The 16788-nt window shown below is 45.6% G+C and overlaps 1 protein-coding gene across 1 annotated transcript in view; it reads left to right on the forward strand.

The window, feature by feature from the left end:
- GARS1 (glycyl-tRNA synthetase 1) overlaps window positions 1-16788 on the forward strand; it is a 131130-nt gene that overhangs the window by 24520 nt on the left and 89822 nt on the right. The window contains exons 3-8 of the mRNA XM_063924322.1: window positions 561-663; window positions 3790-3931; window positions 5487-5575; window positions 7144-7220; window positions 9406-9551; window positions 9633-9782. Of these exons, the coding sequence (XP_063780392.1) occupies window positions 561-663; window positions 3790-3931; window positions 5487-5575; window positions 7144-7220; window positions 9406-9551; window positions 9633-9782 (707 nt within the window). The remainder of the gene's footprint in view (window positions 1-560; window positions 664-3789; window positions 3932-5486; window positions 5576-7143; window positions 7221-9405; window positions 9552-9632; window positions 9783-16788) is intronic.

Consider the following 16788-nt stretch of genomic DNA (forward strand, 5'->3'; position numbering starts at 1 on the left):
ATGTAAAGGGACATTACAAAAAGTTTATCAGAGGAATTGTTTATCAAAAGAACTCTGTATAGGACACGTGGGCACTCGCTGAGGCTGGAGAAGAGAAAATTCTGTACGCAACATAGGAAAGGGTTCTTCACTGTTAGGGCAATAAGGATTTGGAATTCCCTGCCAGAGAAGGTGGTAATGGCGGACTCTGTAAATGCATTTAAGAACGGATTGGATACATTTCTGACTGAAAAAGATATCCAAGGTTATAGCATTTAAAATATTGACATTGATAATCTGAGAAGAACATGATTTATAATTGTTAACTAGACATAAACCATTACTTCATCAGGGACATTATAATGAACTCAGCTAATACAGAATACAGGTTGAACCCAATGGGCATTTTGCCTCTTTTCAACCTCACTAATTATGTTACTTTGTTATAAGACCTCCTGTGTCACCAGAGCTGTGGAGGCAGAACATCAAACCACCACAGGCCTGTACACCACCATACATCCTCTGTGTAGCCGTCACCATTCAGCATTCACATGTCTGAGTCCGTCTCTGATGTTTTGCAGGAATTGTCTCTGCAACCCAAGGATGACGTCGTTGACAGAGCGAAGATGGAAGACACACTGAAGAGACGCTTCTTTTATGACCAGGCTTTTGCCATATATGGAGGTATTACTCTGGCGCCATATGTCGGGACTTTAATAAATTGGGTAAAGCTTTCTTCAGAAGATGATCAATTAAATTTAGAAATGGTACCTTAGGGCATTGCTTCTCAAAGCCAGTCCTCGGGTCACATTCACAGTGCATGTTTTCCAGGTCTCCTCACAGAATTGCAAGTGAAATAATTTGCACCACCTGTGGATCTTTTTAAAATGGGTCAGTCAGCAACGAATACACCTGTGCTCCAGCAGGGAGATGTGGAAAACATGCGCACCCATGCTTGTAAAAGCTTGTGGAGAGTGATAAAGTACCAACCAATCAGCACCTAACAGTCATGTTACAGGCTGTACTTGAAAAATTACAGGTGCTGATTTGGTTGGTACTTAAAGCTTGGAGAGAAATAAACAAATATCCCCCCGTAGGGGCTTATTTAAAAGCCTGCGGGATGCAGGCTATGCAGGAATTCCGGCAAGTATCCCTGTATTTTTAAATCTGCAATCATTACACAAGGCAAAACCAGATTGTAAACGGTTGCCGCTTTAAAAGTACGGGTATGCTTGCCAGAAGTCCTGCACAGCCTGCATTCTGCAGCGCCGTTACATAAGCTCCCTAGTCTCATAACCTCTGTCACAAAAACATAGGTTACACATATAAATAATCAACACAGGCACATTTATCATAGTGTAAAGTCTCTTTAGAATAATATGTGTGACCACACTTTATTTGCAGGAACATTTGATAGTGGATGTAATAGTTCCTACAAAGTTAGATCATTGCACCCTGCAAATGAAACCTTCACCAGCAACAACCTACACAGTGCACCCCAGATGGCTGCCTCGGATGGTTCCTCCGTGGGCAGGGTGTGCTTCATTTGGATCTTTCCATGCAGGGTATATCATACTCCTACACATGTCAGTTTTCCCATACATGCATTTGGCCCTTGTATGGCTCATCTCCCACAGTGTAACCTTCGTAGTGCGCCCAACACGGCTGCCTCATCTGGCGCTGGTTGATGGGATGAAAAATACATGGACCTGATGGCTTTGTTGGAACCCTACTCTGAACTTTAGGACTCTGCAATCTCCCCATTTTGTGTTATCTCTTCTAGGGGTGGACTATTCTACCCTGGGTAATCATACACTGTGCACCCAAGATGGCTGCCGCACCTGGTACCTTGTGAGGGTGGAATACACAACCTGTGGAAGTTATTACCCAAAATGCCTACACCAATCCTGCATTATGCTTTCTGTGTGCTTAAGGTTTTCTTCTATGTCTGTGTGGTTTATCTATTGCTGTATTACTTACATCTTCTGTATTATGTGCATTGTTTTTGATGTCTGTAAAGCGCCTTGAGTCATGTTGGAGAAAGAGCGCTATATAAATAAAATTATTATTATTACAGGGGAATATTGCATTATCTTATATTAGGATGTTTCAACGATTTCTCTGGATATCACAGTGTAGACTCGCTGAACTATAACCGTGACAACACATCCGGGCAGGCAGAAACCTGTTACCCCAGGCAGGGAAGGGAAGAATATGAAATATGTAGGAGCCAGCAATTTCATTTAGTATTTTCTTGGGATTACTCCGAGAACCCTCAATCTTAAGCATTCCCGCTGAGGGAGACCGGCATTAATGTGTTACAATAGATGAGCAGGGTTTTAAATAGGTTTTGTACTTGTAGTACTCTTGTGGGCGGTATTCAAATGATATATCACGCCCAATCTCCTTTCTAAAGTGAACCCCGTTTTTGTGGCAATTGCGCCTGTAGTAATCAAGTTTAGCTGCGAAAGGGTTGGACGCCCTCGCTACCCCAGGGGTAGCGAGCTGAAATGAGTATACCACACCCGTCAGCAGAAACAGAATGTGTGTGGAAGGGGGTGAAAAGAATTGAATACCGCCCTTTGTGTTCTGTAGCATTGTTTAGCTTGTGTCCTATTACAGTAAAAGGTAAAAAAAAAAAAAAAAAAATAGAATTTAAATCACTAAAATCTGTTAAAGACTTTCCTAGAAGATCAGATGTTGTGCAGGATCTACCCGAAGTGTAATCTGGATGTAATGTGTCCCCTTGGTGTACCCACAGTTGTCTGGAATCTCTGTTTACAACATACCTTATACAGTGTATTTATTTTATTTATTTATTTATATTTCCCTCTCTTGTAGAACTTGGCACTGATCCCCCCCAGTGTGTGATCCCTCTATAATTAAAGTTTCTTTTTTCTTTAATCTGTGATTAGTAGGAGGTATGTGACACTTAATTTGAATTCAGCAGTTAGGATTAGGAGTATAGTAAATAGGATTTTTATTTTGATATCATATAGTTGCTGTAAACATTCTTTACAGAGTGGTGGTCTGTAAGGAAATAATACTTTATCTTGCTGGAAACGATTCCACGTGCACAGATAACCTGTATCCACTCAAATCTTGTCAGTGTTCTCCCCAGAAAATCTTTATACAAAGCAGCATTATGTGGTGGGGGGAGGGGGTGAGAGCATAAACCGAACCCTGTCACAGGAGGTAAGCAGCACCCTCCCACCCGGCATGTCACGGTTTGGCGGGTTGAGGTGAAGGAGTCGGCCAGGATCCTCCTGCGGAGCCGACACCAGCTCACTCAGTAAGTCGGGCCGTCCCTGGGTGCCGAGCTAAAATCCTTTAATTACAAAACAGAAACATTTTGTAAGTTATATCGTCCAGACAAGAAACATCCTCCATTCCTGGTGTATCTTCACTTCCCAGTGAGTTCTCCACTTCCAAATTCACGATGTGTAAATATCTTTATATTGGTATAGGGAAAAACTGCTGCCTGGCTTTATTCAATACCTCCCCCTTTTTACTCTTGTGCCACCACCCTCTTCCTGTTGCGCTTTCTCTCTCCCTCCCCCCCCACACACACACACTCCCTCTCCCCACACTTTCTTTGCTCCCACCCTGCACTTTTCATGTGGTCTCTCATGGTAAAAAGGTGTTTTTAATGGTGATAACTATATAAGTTTCTGTAAATATCTACTAACCAGCTGTTTTAGATGTAGTAACTATTTCTTACACTCTGTATTTTATATTAGAATAAGACATTAGTAAATATGAATGTGAGTGTGATGCTTTCTGATGTCTTCCCACCATTGTTGCTTGCAGGGGTCAGTGGCCTGTATGACTTTGGACCTGTCGGCTGTGCGTTGAAGAATAATATTATTCAGACATGGAGACAGCACTTTATACAGGAGGAGCAGATACTGGAGATTGACTGCACCATGCTCACTCCGGAACCCGTCCTCAAGTAATTCTCCCCTGACTATATAAAAATCTACAGTCTGTACCTCCACTAAGGGCTCAGTTCAATTAGACACAAGGGGATCGAGATGCTGTTGGAACTGCAGGGAAATGGCGTCCACAGCTCGACACCTTTGCCGTTTCCGGACTCGTGGACTTTTGTACACAACCCTATTGGTCTTTTATCAAAGTATATATCCACACTTACTCATTGTCTAATTGAATTGAGCCCTAAATGTGTTTGGCAAAGAGATCCGTAACCCGAAACTACATATATTTTCCCCAAATGTCTTTGGTTCCTTTACACCAGTGGTTCCCAAACTCGGTCCTCAAGGACCCCCAGCAGTTCATGTTTTCCTGCTCTCCTCACAGAATCACAAGTTTAATTATCTCCACTTGTGGATGCTTTAAAATGTCAGTGAGTAATGAATACACCTGTGCACCTGCTGGGTGACCCGGAAAACATGAACTGTTGGGGATCGAGTTTCTATCTAAACTTGTCCCTGTTGCTGTTCTGTTTATTTTCTATTAAACATAGTGGCCGTCTTATTCCCCTTGGATGCTGAACCTTGGACACGTGCACAATTATTTCTATAAACAGATTCCTCCTCATCCTAAGTCCTAATACGTAGAGCTATCGCTATCCTCTCCACATTTGCTGCACCACGCTGCAGATCCCAACACTGACTCCATATATCTTCCACAATCCAACTGCACTTACTCACCCTCATCTACAATGCCCTAAGCACCGCTCCTTCATACATATCACACCTCATCTTGAAAGACCTTCCTTCTCAGCTGTACCCCGTTTCTCAGCAGAATGTAAGCTCTCATTGCATGTCTCTTCGTACCCCCTATGTTCATTTCTGCCTTTATTTTATCTACCCTGTATTCCCCTGTTTTATGTATGTTCTGGTTTCCCCCCTTTGTCGGGTACTGTGCAGCACTGTGGTGCCTTCCATATCTACAGTAATAACACACACATTACTGTTCTACACTTATAGGAAACTGTCTTATGGAACATTTACTAAGCAGTGATCAGAGCGGAGAAGTGAGCCAGTGGAAAAGTTGCATGGCAACCAATCAGCAGCTCTGTATAATTTTATAGTATGCAAATTATAGATGTTACTTCAGTGCTGATTGGTTGCCATGGGCAACTTCTCCACTGGCTCACTTCTCCGCTCTTATCACTGCTTAGTAAATGACCCCCTTAGTTGGGTGTCAATGGTTAATCTGAACAAACTTTTAGTTTATGCTGGGAACGAACATCACGCTATCTTCTGTCATTACCTCATTGGTGTTGGAGTATCTTCACTATGTGTGATGAAGGAAATATTATAAAGAATAACCTACCTTACCGTTATGACCTATAATGTACTTAAATGATTCCATCCTTTTCCCTCTCCTCTACTGAGCTGTCTGGTCTCTTAGCGATTTCCTTCTCCAGTGACCAACCAATCTGGCAGGACACATTGTTCTAGGTATTACATATGGCTGCTGTCGCTTGTTATGCTCTTATTACCTTGTGGTGACCTCCGGTCCTCTTCACTCTCTTCCCTCAGGACCTCCGGCCACGTTGACAAGTTTGCCGATTTCATGGTAAAAGATGTGAAGAACGGAGAATGCTTCCGAGCCGACCATCTTCTGAAAGGTGAGGACCACTAGGGACTTTAGTGTTCAGTGCTGGCTGTAAAGACATGAATGTATCCTCATACACTGTAGCTTCAGTCACGCCAAATAGCCCCTCACGGCCTGCCAGGTCCCGGACCATTCAGTTGCACCGAGCGTCTTTCACTCAGTGTGTATCTTCCTTTAAATAAAACGTCTGGAAGTGACATAACTGCATTGCTAGCATACATGGTCTGACTCCTGTGTACCAAACCACATTGGCCCTGTTGGCGATAACCACTTTATGCATACGGTGGCATATTCAGGGTAGAGGGACATTACTGTCCCTGTCCAGCAGCCTCTGTCCGACTCCGGTAATTGATACTATGCACATTGTCAGAAACTTAGTGAAATATGAATGACTGCTCCGATGTGCCCAGGATGAAGCTCTGGTTATTGAAACAGCTGTCCCTGCGGCTTACAGTTAGAACATAGCCTGGGTTTGTATAGTTAAAAAGGAAAAGTTTGTTGCAATGTGGGCGTATAATAATTGCGGCACTAGTTTGCATGGGTTGTCTTCAGTATGCCGGCGGTCGGGCCCCCGGCGACCAGCATACCGGTGCCGGGAGCCCGACAGCCGGCATACCGACACTTATTCTCCCTCGTGGGGGTCCACGACCCCCCTGGAGGGAGAATAAAATAGTGCCCGTAGCGTGGCGAGCGCAGCGAGCCCGCAAGGGGCTCATTTGCGCTCACCACACTGTCGGTAAGCCGGCGGCCGGCCTCCCGGCGCCGGTATGCTGGTCACCGGGAGGTCGGCCGCCGGTAGATCGTAGTGAACCCGTTTGCATTGGTACATTTAGGCTGCAAGGAGTGGCGTTATCTCTTCTCATTGGCTGCTGCAATCCTCCGCTCCCTGGTAAATGCCGTCAGGTTGCTCCACAATGCACATTGGCAGGAATTATGCACAGGAAGCTGCGGGACATCCATATAATTTCTAGCGCCACCTTCTGCAGTTTTATTCTTCTGAGGCCCGAAGCATATAAATATCGTTCTAGATCTGTATCGACTTTCTCACTCAATTGGTAGACACTATAAGTAACAGCTACTGTAGCCCGTCATCAGCGCACACATGGCCTGTTTTACGAACATGTTTTGTTGATAAAGGTGTCTATATATCAAAGCTTGTAATCTGATGTTGCCCATAGCAACGAATTTGCTGCCAACTAGCATTTTTATAGAATGTACTTGATAAATGTTGTCTAGAAGCGGACTGGAAGCTTTGATACATCTCTCCCTTAATTTATTTGCACCCCCCTCATAAAATTCCATAGAGATTAAATAACTGGACATTACTATCGCTATTCTGGACAAAGAGGGTGGCGTGTGATTGGGTGAGCGTGCCAGGTGGTCTTCCCACATCTAATCACGTAATGCCCTTCAGCTAAGGATGCCTGCTGGCCGGCTGCGTTATGTGATGTGAGCGTCGGGAAGTAGTCTAAGCCCACTTTAAAAGATGTTAGAATAAACGATGTGTGGAGCAGCCTGTGAGGCCCCTTACACTCAGCGGTCTGCTGCCCGTCACTGACGTAAGTCTTGTTTCCCGGGCAGCTCACCTCCAGAAGCTCATGTCAGACAAGAAGTGTACGGCAGAGAGGAAGGCAGAAATGGAGAACGTCCTAACGCAGGTGAGTCTTCTGGGGGGGGATCCGGCACATACAAGGAATAGAAGGAATATTGATGGCATTATAGTTGTTTAACAGAGGGTTAATGATGAGCGCAGTCGGCTGTCGCGTGGGGCCTAATTCATATGTGGTTGCACTTGCGATTGCCGTTGCTGTCTTTTGCCGTTCACAATTGCGAGTATATGCTAACTTGGGCTGAAGCTAACCTGAGCATACGGACGCCCGCTGCTGTGGCATCATCCGTCTGACTGCTTGCAACTGCTGATACATTGGTACCATCGTCGAACATCGGAACATGACGCATAGTCGGAGTGCCTCTGTAGACATGCAGGCTAAGCTGCTCTCCTGGGACGCAGAGGGCTCTCCAGTAGCAAGTAGGATCGCAACTGCTAATTTACGCGTGCCAGGGCAGCACGGTCTGAACGGCCATGACATGAATGCTTTTACCTGAATGTGTGCGCGCTGTGACTCAGACGCATGCGCAGTAAGAAAACATCGACCGATCTACGTACAATAGCTGCTGTGCGACCACATATGAATTAGGCCCATGGTGCACTGGGAGTGACAATCTTGACGAACAGTCGGGATGCAGTAATAGATCACTAAACTTGAAAGACCAGTTTACTTGCATTAAGATGCTACTAATAACCTTGATATAGGCAGACTTTCCATACCTTGATAGAACTTGTGTATTTTCAAACTGTATATATATTTGCAAGCTACGACGGGGATGGGGAACCTTCGGCCCTTCAGCTGTTGTTGAACTACACATCCCAGGATGCCCTGCAACAGTTTTAGCATGGCCAAGTAGCAAAACTGTAGCAAGGCATGCTGGTATGTGTAGTTCAACAAAATCTGGAGGGCCGAAGGGTCCCCATCCCTGTGCTAGGGTGTGGGATGATAGATTGTGTCTAGTTAGACAGTCAATAGATAGACACCACATGTTAGACAGACATTAGGTCGACAGGGTCGAAACAAAAAAGGTAGACACCATTTTTTTGCGTTAGTTTAGTCATCTGGGACCACCAATTGTAGAAAGACATCCCCACATGGGGCTCGCCACAAGGTTTTTAACCAACTCTATACTGACATGGATAGAGAAGGTATGAAATAGTCCAAAAACATGTAAACATTTTTTTAAAAACTGCATCAACCATTTTCATGTCGACCTTTTGATCCTGTCGACCTAATGTCTGTCTAACGTTGTCTATCTATTGACTGTCTAACTAGCCACCGTCTATCTACCATCCTGATACCGTCCTGCTAACGGGATGTTTGCTGCTTGGTTTGTGATGACGCACAGGAAGTGTTACGTGCGCATGATAATATCTCCCTCCGTGATCAGAATAAAGATAAATTACTGGAACTTTTACACGTATATCTGTGAATAGTATTTGGAGCCCTTTTAAATAGCCCAACATTGATTTTTGGGACCAAATACCCCTTCTTCAAGCTGTCTTTTTTTTTTTTTTATTGCTCTAATGTTCAGACGAGATGCAACATAATCTCCTCACGAGACTGCTCTGAATGATTTGATATGCAACGCTTCTATGTCTGTGTGCGACCGAGTCTGAATCGGTATATGAAGTGTTACAATGTAGTGGCCACAGCTGTTTTTTTTGTTGCCAATTTCCATTGTTCTCTGGGATGCAATTAAAATGGACTCGCTGCCGGGATTCTGGCAGATGGGATGCCGCTGTCGCTTTTCTGACAGCCAGCATCCCTGTGTACGAACTCTGTCGCACACAGATATACAAGAATAACATATATCACATTAATCAGTGCAGTCCCATTAAGTTATGTTACATCACATTTCGATTTATACGCACATTTTAGTGAAAAAGACTGTGGCCACACTTGTATATGTGGCTACTTTGTGAACCTAATCCGTATAGTAAGAATGGTTCCAGAATGAAAGGGATAGGCCAGAGGTTCCCAAACGCGGTCCTCAAGGCACCCCAACAGTCCAGGATTTAGGTATATCCATGGCTCAGCACAGATGGTAAAATCAAATTGACTAAGGTGCTAATGAAGTCACCTGTGGTCAAGCATGAATACATTTAAAACCTGGACCATTGGGGTGCCTTGGGGACCCCACTTCGGAACCTCTGGGATAGGCGTTATTCAGTGTTCTGTTAGCATGAGCCATAACTAACCACTCTGTCGTCTAACTCTGCTCGTTACACAGATGGACAACTACGGCCAGCAAGACCTGGCCGACCTCTTTGTCAAGTACAATGTAAAATCTCCCATCACCCTAAATGACCTCTCTCCTCCGGTATCTTTCAATCTCATGTTCAAAACGTCCATCGGACCTGGGGGCAACATGACTGGGTGAGTCACCAATTCTCTAACTTTTTTAATTCCCATTTGAAACCAAAAAGTTTTCTAAGCTGTTTATTTCCCCACGGACAGCTATCTGAGACCGGAAACTGCACAAGGAATCTTCCTCAACTTCAAACGTCTCTTGGAATTTAATCAGGGAAAACTGCCGTTTGCTGCTGCTCAGATCGGAAACTCCTTTAGAAACGAGATCTCTCCCCGATCGGGACTCATCAGAGTACGGTAAGTAAATGGGAATTATTATCAGGAATTGATATCATGCAGAGTAACGCTACTTTTCCTAGAGCCTGTAGAGGTCTTCCGTGGTTGGATGTTGGTAGGGTCAGCAAGGGCTTTGAAGAAAATAATATTGCAAAATTAAGATGGAGCACTAGCGCAACCCTCTTATGCATCCCAAATCAAATTACTCTGGTCTCCCCAAGACCTCAAAATACTGTATGTAGAAATGTGGTGAGTAAATTGTACTGGGCGCTAGAGTATTGTACATAAAAACAATTTTATTGAAAAATAATAAAATAATATAAAAGTGAGAGCTTCCTTTGAGAGAGAGAAAATTATTGGGGCTGAAAAATCTCTCTTTGAATCTCTGTTACCACTGATTGTCCTTACAGTGTTGTATTAGAATCCATAAATAAAAGATAAATGAATAAAAACAGTCAAAGGTCCAGAATCCTTACCCGGTAGGTGGAGATGGAGCCACAGGTTGTGATGCAGTGTGTAGTCCGGAACAAACACACCACTGGGCTCCAGAGCTTATAACCTCGAAGTTACTGGTAAGCAGATAAGCAGTCTGTCGCCGACGCGTTTCGGACCTCCGTGGATCCTTCCTTAAGGCAGAGTGACTGCTATGCCTCCAAATGTCCCTTTTTTATATGCTTTTGAAAGCCGCGCCTCCGTTTTCCGGAAGTGCGCAGTACCCGAACTTCCGGTCATCGAGGGGGAAGGATGCCAACCAGACAACACTTCTGCCAACCGCGGGAAGTTGTCATGATGACCGGAAGTTCAAAGAAGGATTTTTCAGCCCCAATAATTTTCTTTCTCTCAAAAGAAGCGCTCACTTTTATATTATTTTGTTTTTCAATAAAATTGTTTATATACAATACTCTAGCGCCCAGTACAATTTACTCATCACATTTCTACATTCAGCATGGGCTTTGTGATGTATAATATAGTACAGGTTGAGTATCCCTTATCCAAAATGCTTGGGACCAGAAGTATTTTGGATATGGGATTTTTCCGTATTGTGGAATAATTGCATACCATAATGAGATATCTTGGTGATGGGACCTAAATATAAGCACAGAATGCATTTATGTTTCATATACACCATATACACACAGCCTAAGGGTAATTTACTACAATATTTTTAATAACTTTGTGTTTTAAACAAAGTTTGTGTACATTGAGCCGTCAAAAACCAAGGTTTCACTATCTCACTCAAAGTCCGTATTTTGGAATATTCCGTATTTCGGAATATTTGGATATGGGATACTCAACCTATATATGGGAAAGGAAGATGCTGGGAACATATAGCTTTTTTTTTTTTTTTTAAATGTCCTAATCCTTTCATTTCTCAGCTCGGTGTCCGCTGGGCTATGAAAGAGGATGTTTCCTGTTATCTACAGCGCTGCCTGAATCTTCTCAGCCCAGGCATAAAAACCTTCTCCTCTGTCACCATTCACTCCTTCACCAAGATAAAACAATCGCTTCCTCTAACGGGATGTAGTTATGTGACCTATACCGATGCCGGAATCCCGATCTCTGCAAAGCCCGACAGTCGTCATGCCAACTAACAGCGACTATTCCCACTCGTGGGTGTCCACGGCACTAACAGAGTGGAAATAGAACCTGTGGCGAGCCCGTAAAGAGACTTCCTTGAGATTTTATGCTAATTTTCCAGAATAAACCACAGCCTTCTGGAAAGGTATAAGGTTGAGGATGCTACTGCATATGGGGCACAAAATATAGAGATTCCCACAGGCTTATCTTGACTTATTGTAGGCAGTTCCATTTATAGTGAAGTTGGTGTCATTGCCTCGCGTGATAAACCCCCGAGTTTGTGTGATAAACTTAATACTGCGAAACTTATGCGCAGTTTAGTTGTAAAGCGCATATTGCAGGTTATACTGCGTCCCTGCGGAGGTTTAAAAAGATCCTGCCCACATATCTTCAGTCACTTGTACAGCGAGTTGTGTTAGGAACTTGATGTAGCCGCTCAGATCTGTGACTCAGCGTTCTCCCCATACAGATTGTACAGCTGGGTGGCATTGTGAAGATGGGCGGGGCTAGACTGAGCGCTCACATTATAAAGACTCAGGAAATTAGTCCCCACTTACTGAACACTCTTCTGTTCGTTATAAAGGCTCCCGTTTATTGATTCTAATGACCCGGGAGCCATTTGGAAGAGCACAATACATTGGTGCAGCTATAACGTGCAGTAGCGCAGATGAGGTGTTAAGGCGATCTATCAGTGACCGCTCAGCACACATCTCTCCCCCGCTTAGCACAGCGAGGCTGTGGGGGCCCTGATTTCACCCAGCGGGTGAAATGAGCGATGTGCTAGATTGTGCCTGCATGCAGGCCAATCTAGCACCGGCGATGGCGACGCGCGGGGCTGCGCAATGCTATCGCTATGGGGCATACACACGAAGAGATCCATGCTTAAAATCTAAGCAATCTGGTCAGATTGCTTAGATTTTAAGAACGGATCTCCCCGTGTGTGCCCCCTTTACCTTGTTCCCCCTGCTTCAAGTAAGTCAACCAAACTTCAGCTTAAATAATTGGAGTAGTGAGTCGCTGAGTATATAGCGGACCAATGTGCAGAGTCTGAGAGGCCTGAGTAGTAGATGGTTCTTGCCTATCAGAAACAAGTAGCTGGATAATGGTCCTGATTCAGGTTGGATCGCAATGTGCGATCCAACCGCAAAAACTACGAAAAGCATTCACCCGCATTTTCTGCGGCACCCTCTGCCTGTCAATCGTTTACAAAACGGAGCATTGCGGGGGGAGCGGCTTAGGAACAGGGGGCTTGGTGGCGTGAACAGGGGGAATGATCAGGGCGGCTGCGTGACTGTACACGCCGCTGCCGCGATCAAAAAGATTGCAGCAAGCCTCTTGCGGGAGCAGCCAGGCTGCGCTGGCAGAATGCTTCTTTGATATTAGCGATCACGCTGAAATTACATTGCGACCGCAGTTTCAGCGTGGTCAAGGGGTTAGTGGCTGTTAGCGTGCTGGGTGGACTTGTCCTGCGATGGGTGGCCCCCAGCAAGCGATCCAAAAGCAGAATTTGCAATCCTTACTGAATTAGGCCCTATGTTCCATACTTATATTGTGTGTGTGGTTTGTGAGCGCTGACCTCTCCATGGTGACCTCCGCTCATTGCACTGTGGAGCAGGCTTACTGTAGGCCAGGGGTTCTCAAATTCGTTCTCAGGACCCCTAACAGTTCATGTTTTCCAGGTCATCTGCGGATCTTTAAAATGTGACAGTTGGTGACACGCCTGTGTTCCGGCTTGATGACCTGGAAAATGTGAAGCATTTGGGGTCCTGAGTACCGGGTTTGAGAAGCACTGCTTTAGACACACAATTTAAACCAGAAAACATTACACCTTTGCCAGATCTCCCCCCTTGACCCCCCCTCTCCCCTCTTTCCCTCTTCCCCCATCTAAACACACAACCAGTTCACCTCTGAATTCCGGGGACAGTACTAAACACCAGACATCCATTGTGTACTGCACATACAAGTCGTGCTAGTTGTACTTACAATGTAAAAGTGTGTCTGTATAGCTATTTGATGACGCAAAAGTAACGCCATACAGTTATCCCTATTCCTTGCAGACCCACCAGTTTCACCCAGGCACCCTGGTAACTTGCCGAACCCACATTCATCACCTCTTCCTCTGTTATGTGACTGCGACTGAGCCATTTTTCCCCACAAATTGTAAAACTTTTGACCAAATTTTGGAGGTGGGAGTAAAAATAGTCGAGTGACGCATTTCTTTTCAATCGCGACATTTGTAGCATGTTCTGGAATAGTGGTTTTAACACACACACACACACATATACCGGAAAAGTTCAGACTAGATGACTAAGCAAAATCCGCTCCCAATAGAATTACCCCATAGTTTGTACGAGAGTCACCCACAAAGGTGTTATTTATTTATTTTATTTCAGAAAGTCGTGTTTTGATGCACTGCAGTGGCCAGACTCGGCGGCCCACTAATCTTTACAAGCGACTCCTTTTTATGATGCATACACACGGTGTGATATGTACTTAACTTTCCTTACTATTTTGACCATATACTGTAGTCAAAATCGTAAGGAAAGTTAGTGCATATCACACCGTGTGTACACAGCTTGTGATGCTGATGCGCAGTCCCGCAGGATCGGCGTCGCAAGATAAGACTGTGCAGGCAGCCCAACATTGACAATATCGGCCCGGCCCCGTCGAATAGTCAATGTCGGCCTGTACGGTGCATCGCGCCTTGTGTACACAGCATTAGTTTCATTAACAAGTTCTATTAATACATTTGATGAAAGAAAGAGACGCCTATCTGTAATAATATAGCAGGCATTACAAGCTGTCCTCCTGCGCTACCAGCAGGGCATGTGTTCTGGATTTGTCTTATCATGCACAGGTGAGTTACTCTATTTCTCTGACGTCCTAGTGGATGCTGGGAACTCCGTAAGGACCATGGGGAATAGCGGCTCCTCCCCCTATGACCCCCCTCCAAGCCTCAGTTAGATTTTTGTGCCCGACCGAGCTGGGTGCAATCTAGGAGGCTCTCCTGAGCTTCTTAGGAAAAGTTAGTTTTAGGTTTTTTATTTTCAGTGAGACCTGCTGGCAACAGGCTCACTGCATCGAGGGACTAAGGGGAGAAGAAGCGAACCTGCCTGCTTGCAGCCAGCTTGGGCTTCTTAGGCTACTGGACACCATTAGCTCCAGAGGGACCGAACACAGGCCCAGCCTCGGAGTCCGGTCCCAGAGCCGCGCCGCCGTCCCCCTTACAGAGCCAGAAGCAAGAAGAGGTCCGGAAAATCGGCGGCAGAAGACATCAGTCTTCACCAAGTTAGCGCACAGCACTGCAGCTGTGCGCCATTGCTCCTCATGCACCACATGCTCCGGTCACTGATGGGTGCAGGGCGCTGGGGGGGGGCGCCCTGAGCAGCAATATAAACACCTTGGCTGGCTAAATTACATCACATATAACCCCCAGGGCTATATGGATGTATATTAACCCCTGCCAGATTCCTGAAAAAAGCGGGAGAAAAGTCTGCCGAGAAGGGGGCGGAGCCTATCTCCTCGGCACACTGGCGCCATTTTCCCTCACAGCTCCGCTGGAAGGACGTCTCCCTGACTCTCCCCTGCAGTCCTGCACTACAGAAAAGGGTAAAACAAGAGGGAGGGGGGGGCACTAATTAGGCGCAGTATAATATACACAGCAGCTATAAAGGGAAAAACACTCTGGTGTTATCCCAACATTTATATAGCGCTCTGGTGTGTGCTGGCATACTCTCCCTCTGTCTCCCCAAAGGACTAGTGGGGTCCTGTCCTCTATCAGAGCATTCCCTGTGTGTGTGCTGTCTGTCGGTACGACTGTGTCGACATGTATGAAGAGGAAAATGATGTGGAGGCGGAGCAATTGCCTATAATGGTGATGTCACCCCCTAGGGAGTCGACACCTGAGTGGATGAGCTTATGGAAGGATTTACGTGAAAGTGTCAGCTCTTTACAAAAGACGGTTGATGACATGAGACAGCCGGCTACTCAGCTGGTGCCTGTCCAGGCGTCTCAAAGACCATCAGGGGCTCTAAAACGCCCGCTACCTCAGATGGCAGATACAGACGCCGACACGGATACTGACTCCAGTGTCGACGATGAAGAGACGAATGTGACTTCCAGTAGGGCCACACGTTACATGATTGAGGCAATGAAAAATGTTTTACACATTTCTGATAGTACAAGTACCACTAAAAAGGGTATTATGTTTGGTGAGAAAAAACTACCTGTAGTTTTTCTTGCATCTGAGGAATTAAATGAAGTGTGTGATGAAGCGTGGGTTTCTCCCGATAAAAAACTGATAATTCCTAAAAAGTTATTGGCATCATACCCCTTCCCGCCAGAGGATAGGGCACGTTGGGAAACACCTCCTAGGGTGGATAAAGCGCTCACACGCTTGTCAAAACAGGTGGCACTACCGTCTCCGGATACGGCCGCCCTTAAGGAACCTGCTGACAGAAAGCAGGAGAATATCCTAAAATGTATATACACTCACACGGGTGTTATACTGCGACCAGCAATCGCCTCAGCCTGGATGTGCAGTGCTGGGGTGGCTTGGTCGGATTCCCTGACTGAAAATATTGATACCCTGGATAGGGACAGTATATTACTGACTATAGAGCATTTAAAAGATGCATTTTTATATATGCGTGATGCACAGAGGGATATTTGCCGACTGGCATCAAGAGTAAGTGCGCTGTCCATATCTGCCAGAAGAGGGTTATGGACGCGGCAGTGGTCAGATGATGCTGATTCCAAAATACATATGGAAGTATTGCCTTAAAAAGGGGAGGAGTTATTTGGGGAAGGTCTATCGGACCTGGTATCCACGGCAACTGCTGGGAAATCCACATTTTTACCCCAGGTAGCCTCTCAACATAAAAAGACGCCGTATTATCAGGCGCAGTCCTTTCGGCCCCATAAGGGCAAGCGGGCGAAAGGCTCCTCATTTCTGCCCCGTGGCAGAGGGAGAGGAAAAAGGCTGCAGCAAACAGCCAGTTCCCAGGAACAGAAGCCCTCTTCCGCTTCTGCCAAGTCCTCGGCATGACGCTGGGGCTCTACAAGCGGACTCAGGCACGGTGGGGGCCCGTCTCAAGAATTTCAGCGCGCAGTGGGCTCACTCACAAGTGGACCCCTGGATCCTTCAGGTGGTATCTCAGGGGTACAAATTGGAATTCGAGACGTCTCCCCCTCGCCGTTTCCTAAAGTCTGCCTTACCGACGTCTCCCTCCGACAGGGAGGCGGTATTGGAAGCCATTCACAAGCTGTATTCACAGCAGGTGATAATCAAGGTACCCCTCCTGCAACAGGGAAAGGGGTATTATTCCACGCTGTTTGCGGTACCGAAGCCGGATGGCTCGGTGAGACCTATTTTAAATCTAAAATCTTTGAACACTTACATACAGAGGTTCAAATTCAAGATGGAGTCACTCAGAGCGGTGATCGCGAA

The sequence above is a fragment of the Pseudophryne corroboree genome, chromosome 5, assembly GCF_028390025.1.
Source record: "Pseudophryne corroboree isolate aPseCor3 chromosome 5, aPseCor3.hap2, whole genome shotgun sequence".
NCBI classification, from domain to species: domain Eukaryota; kingdom Metazoa; phylum Chordata; class Amphibia; order Anura; family Myobatrachidae; genus Pseudophryne; species Pseudophryne corroboree.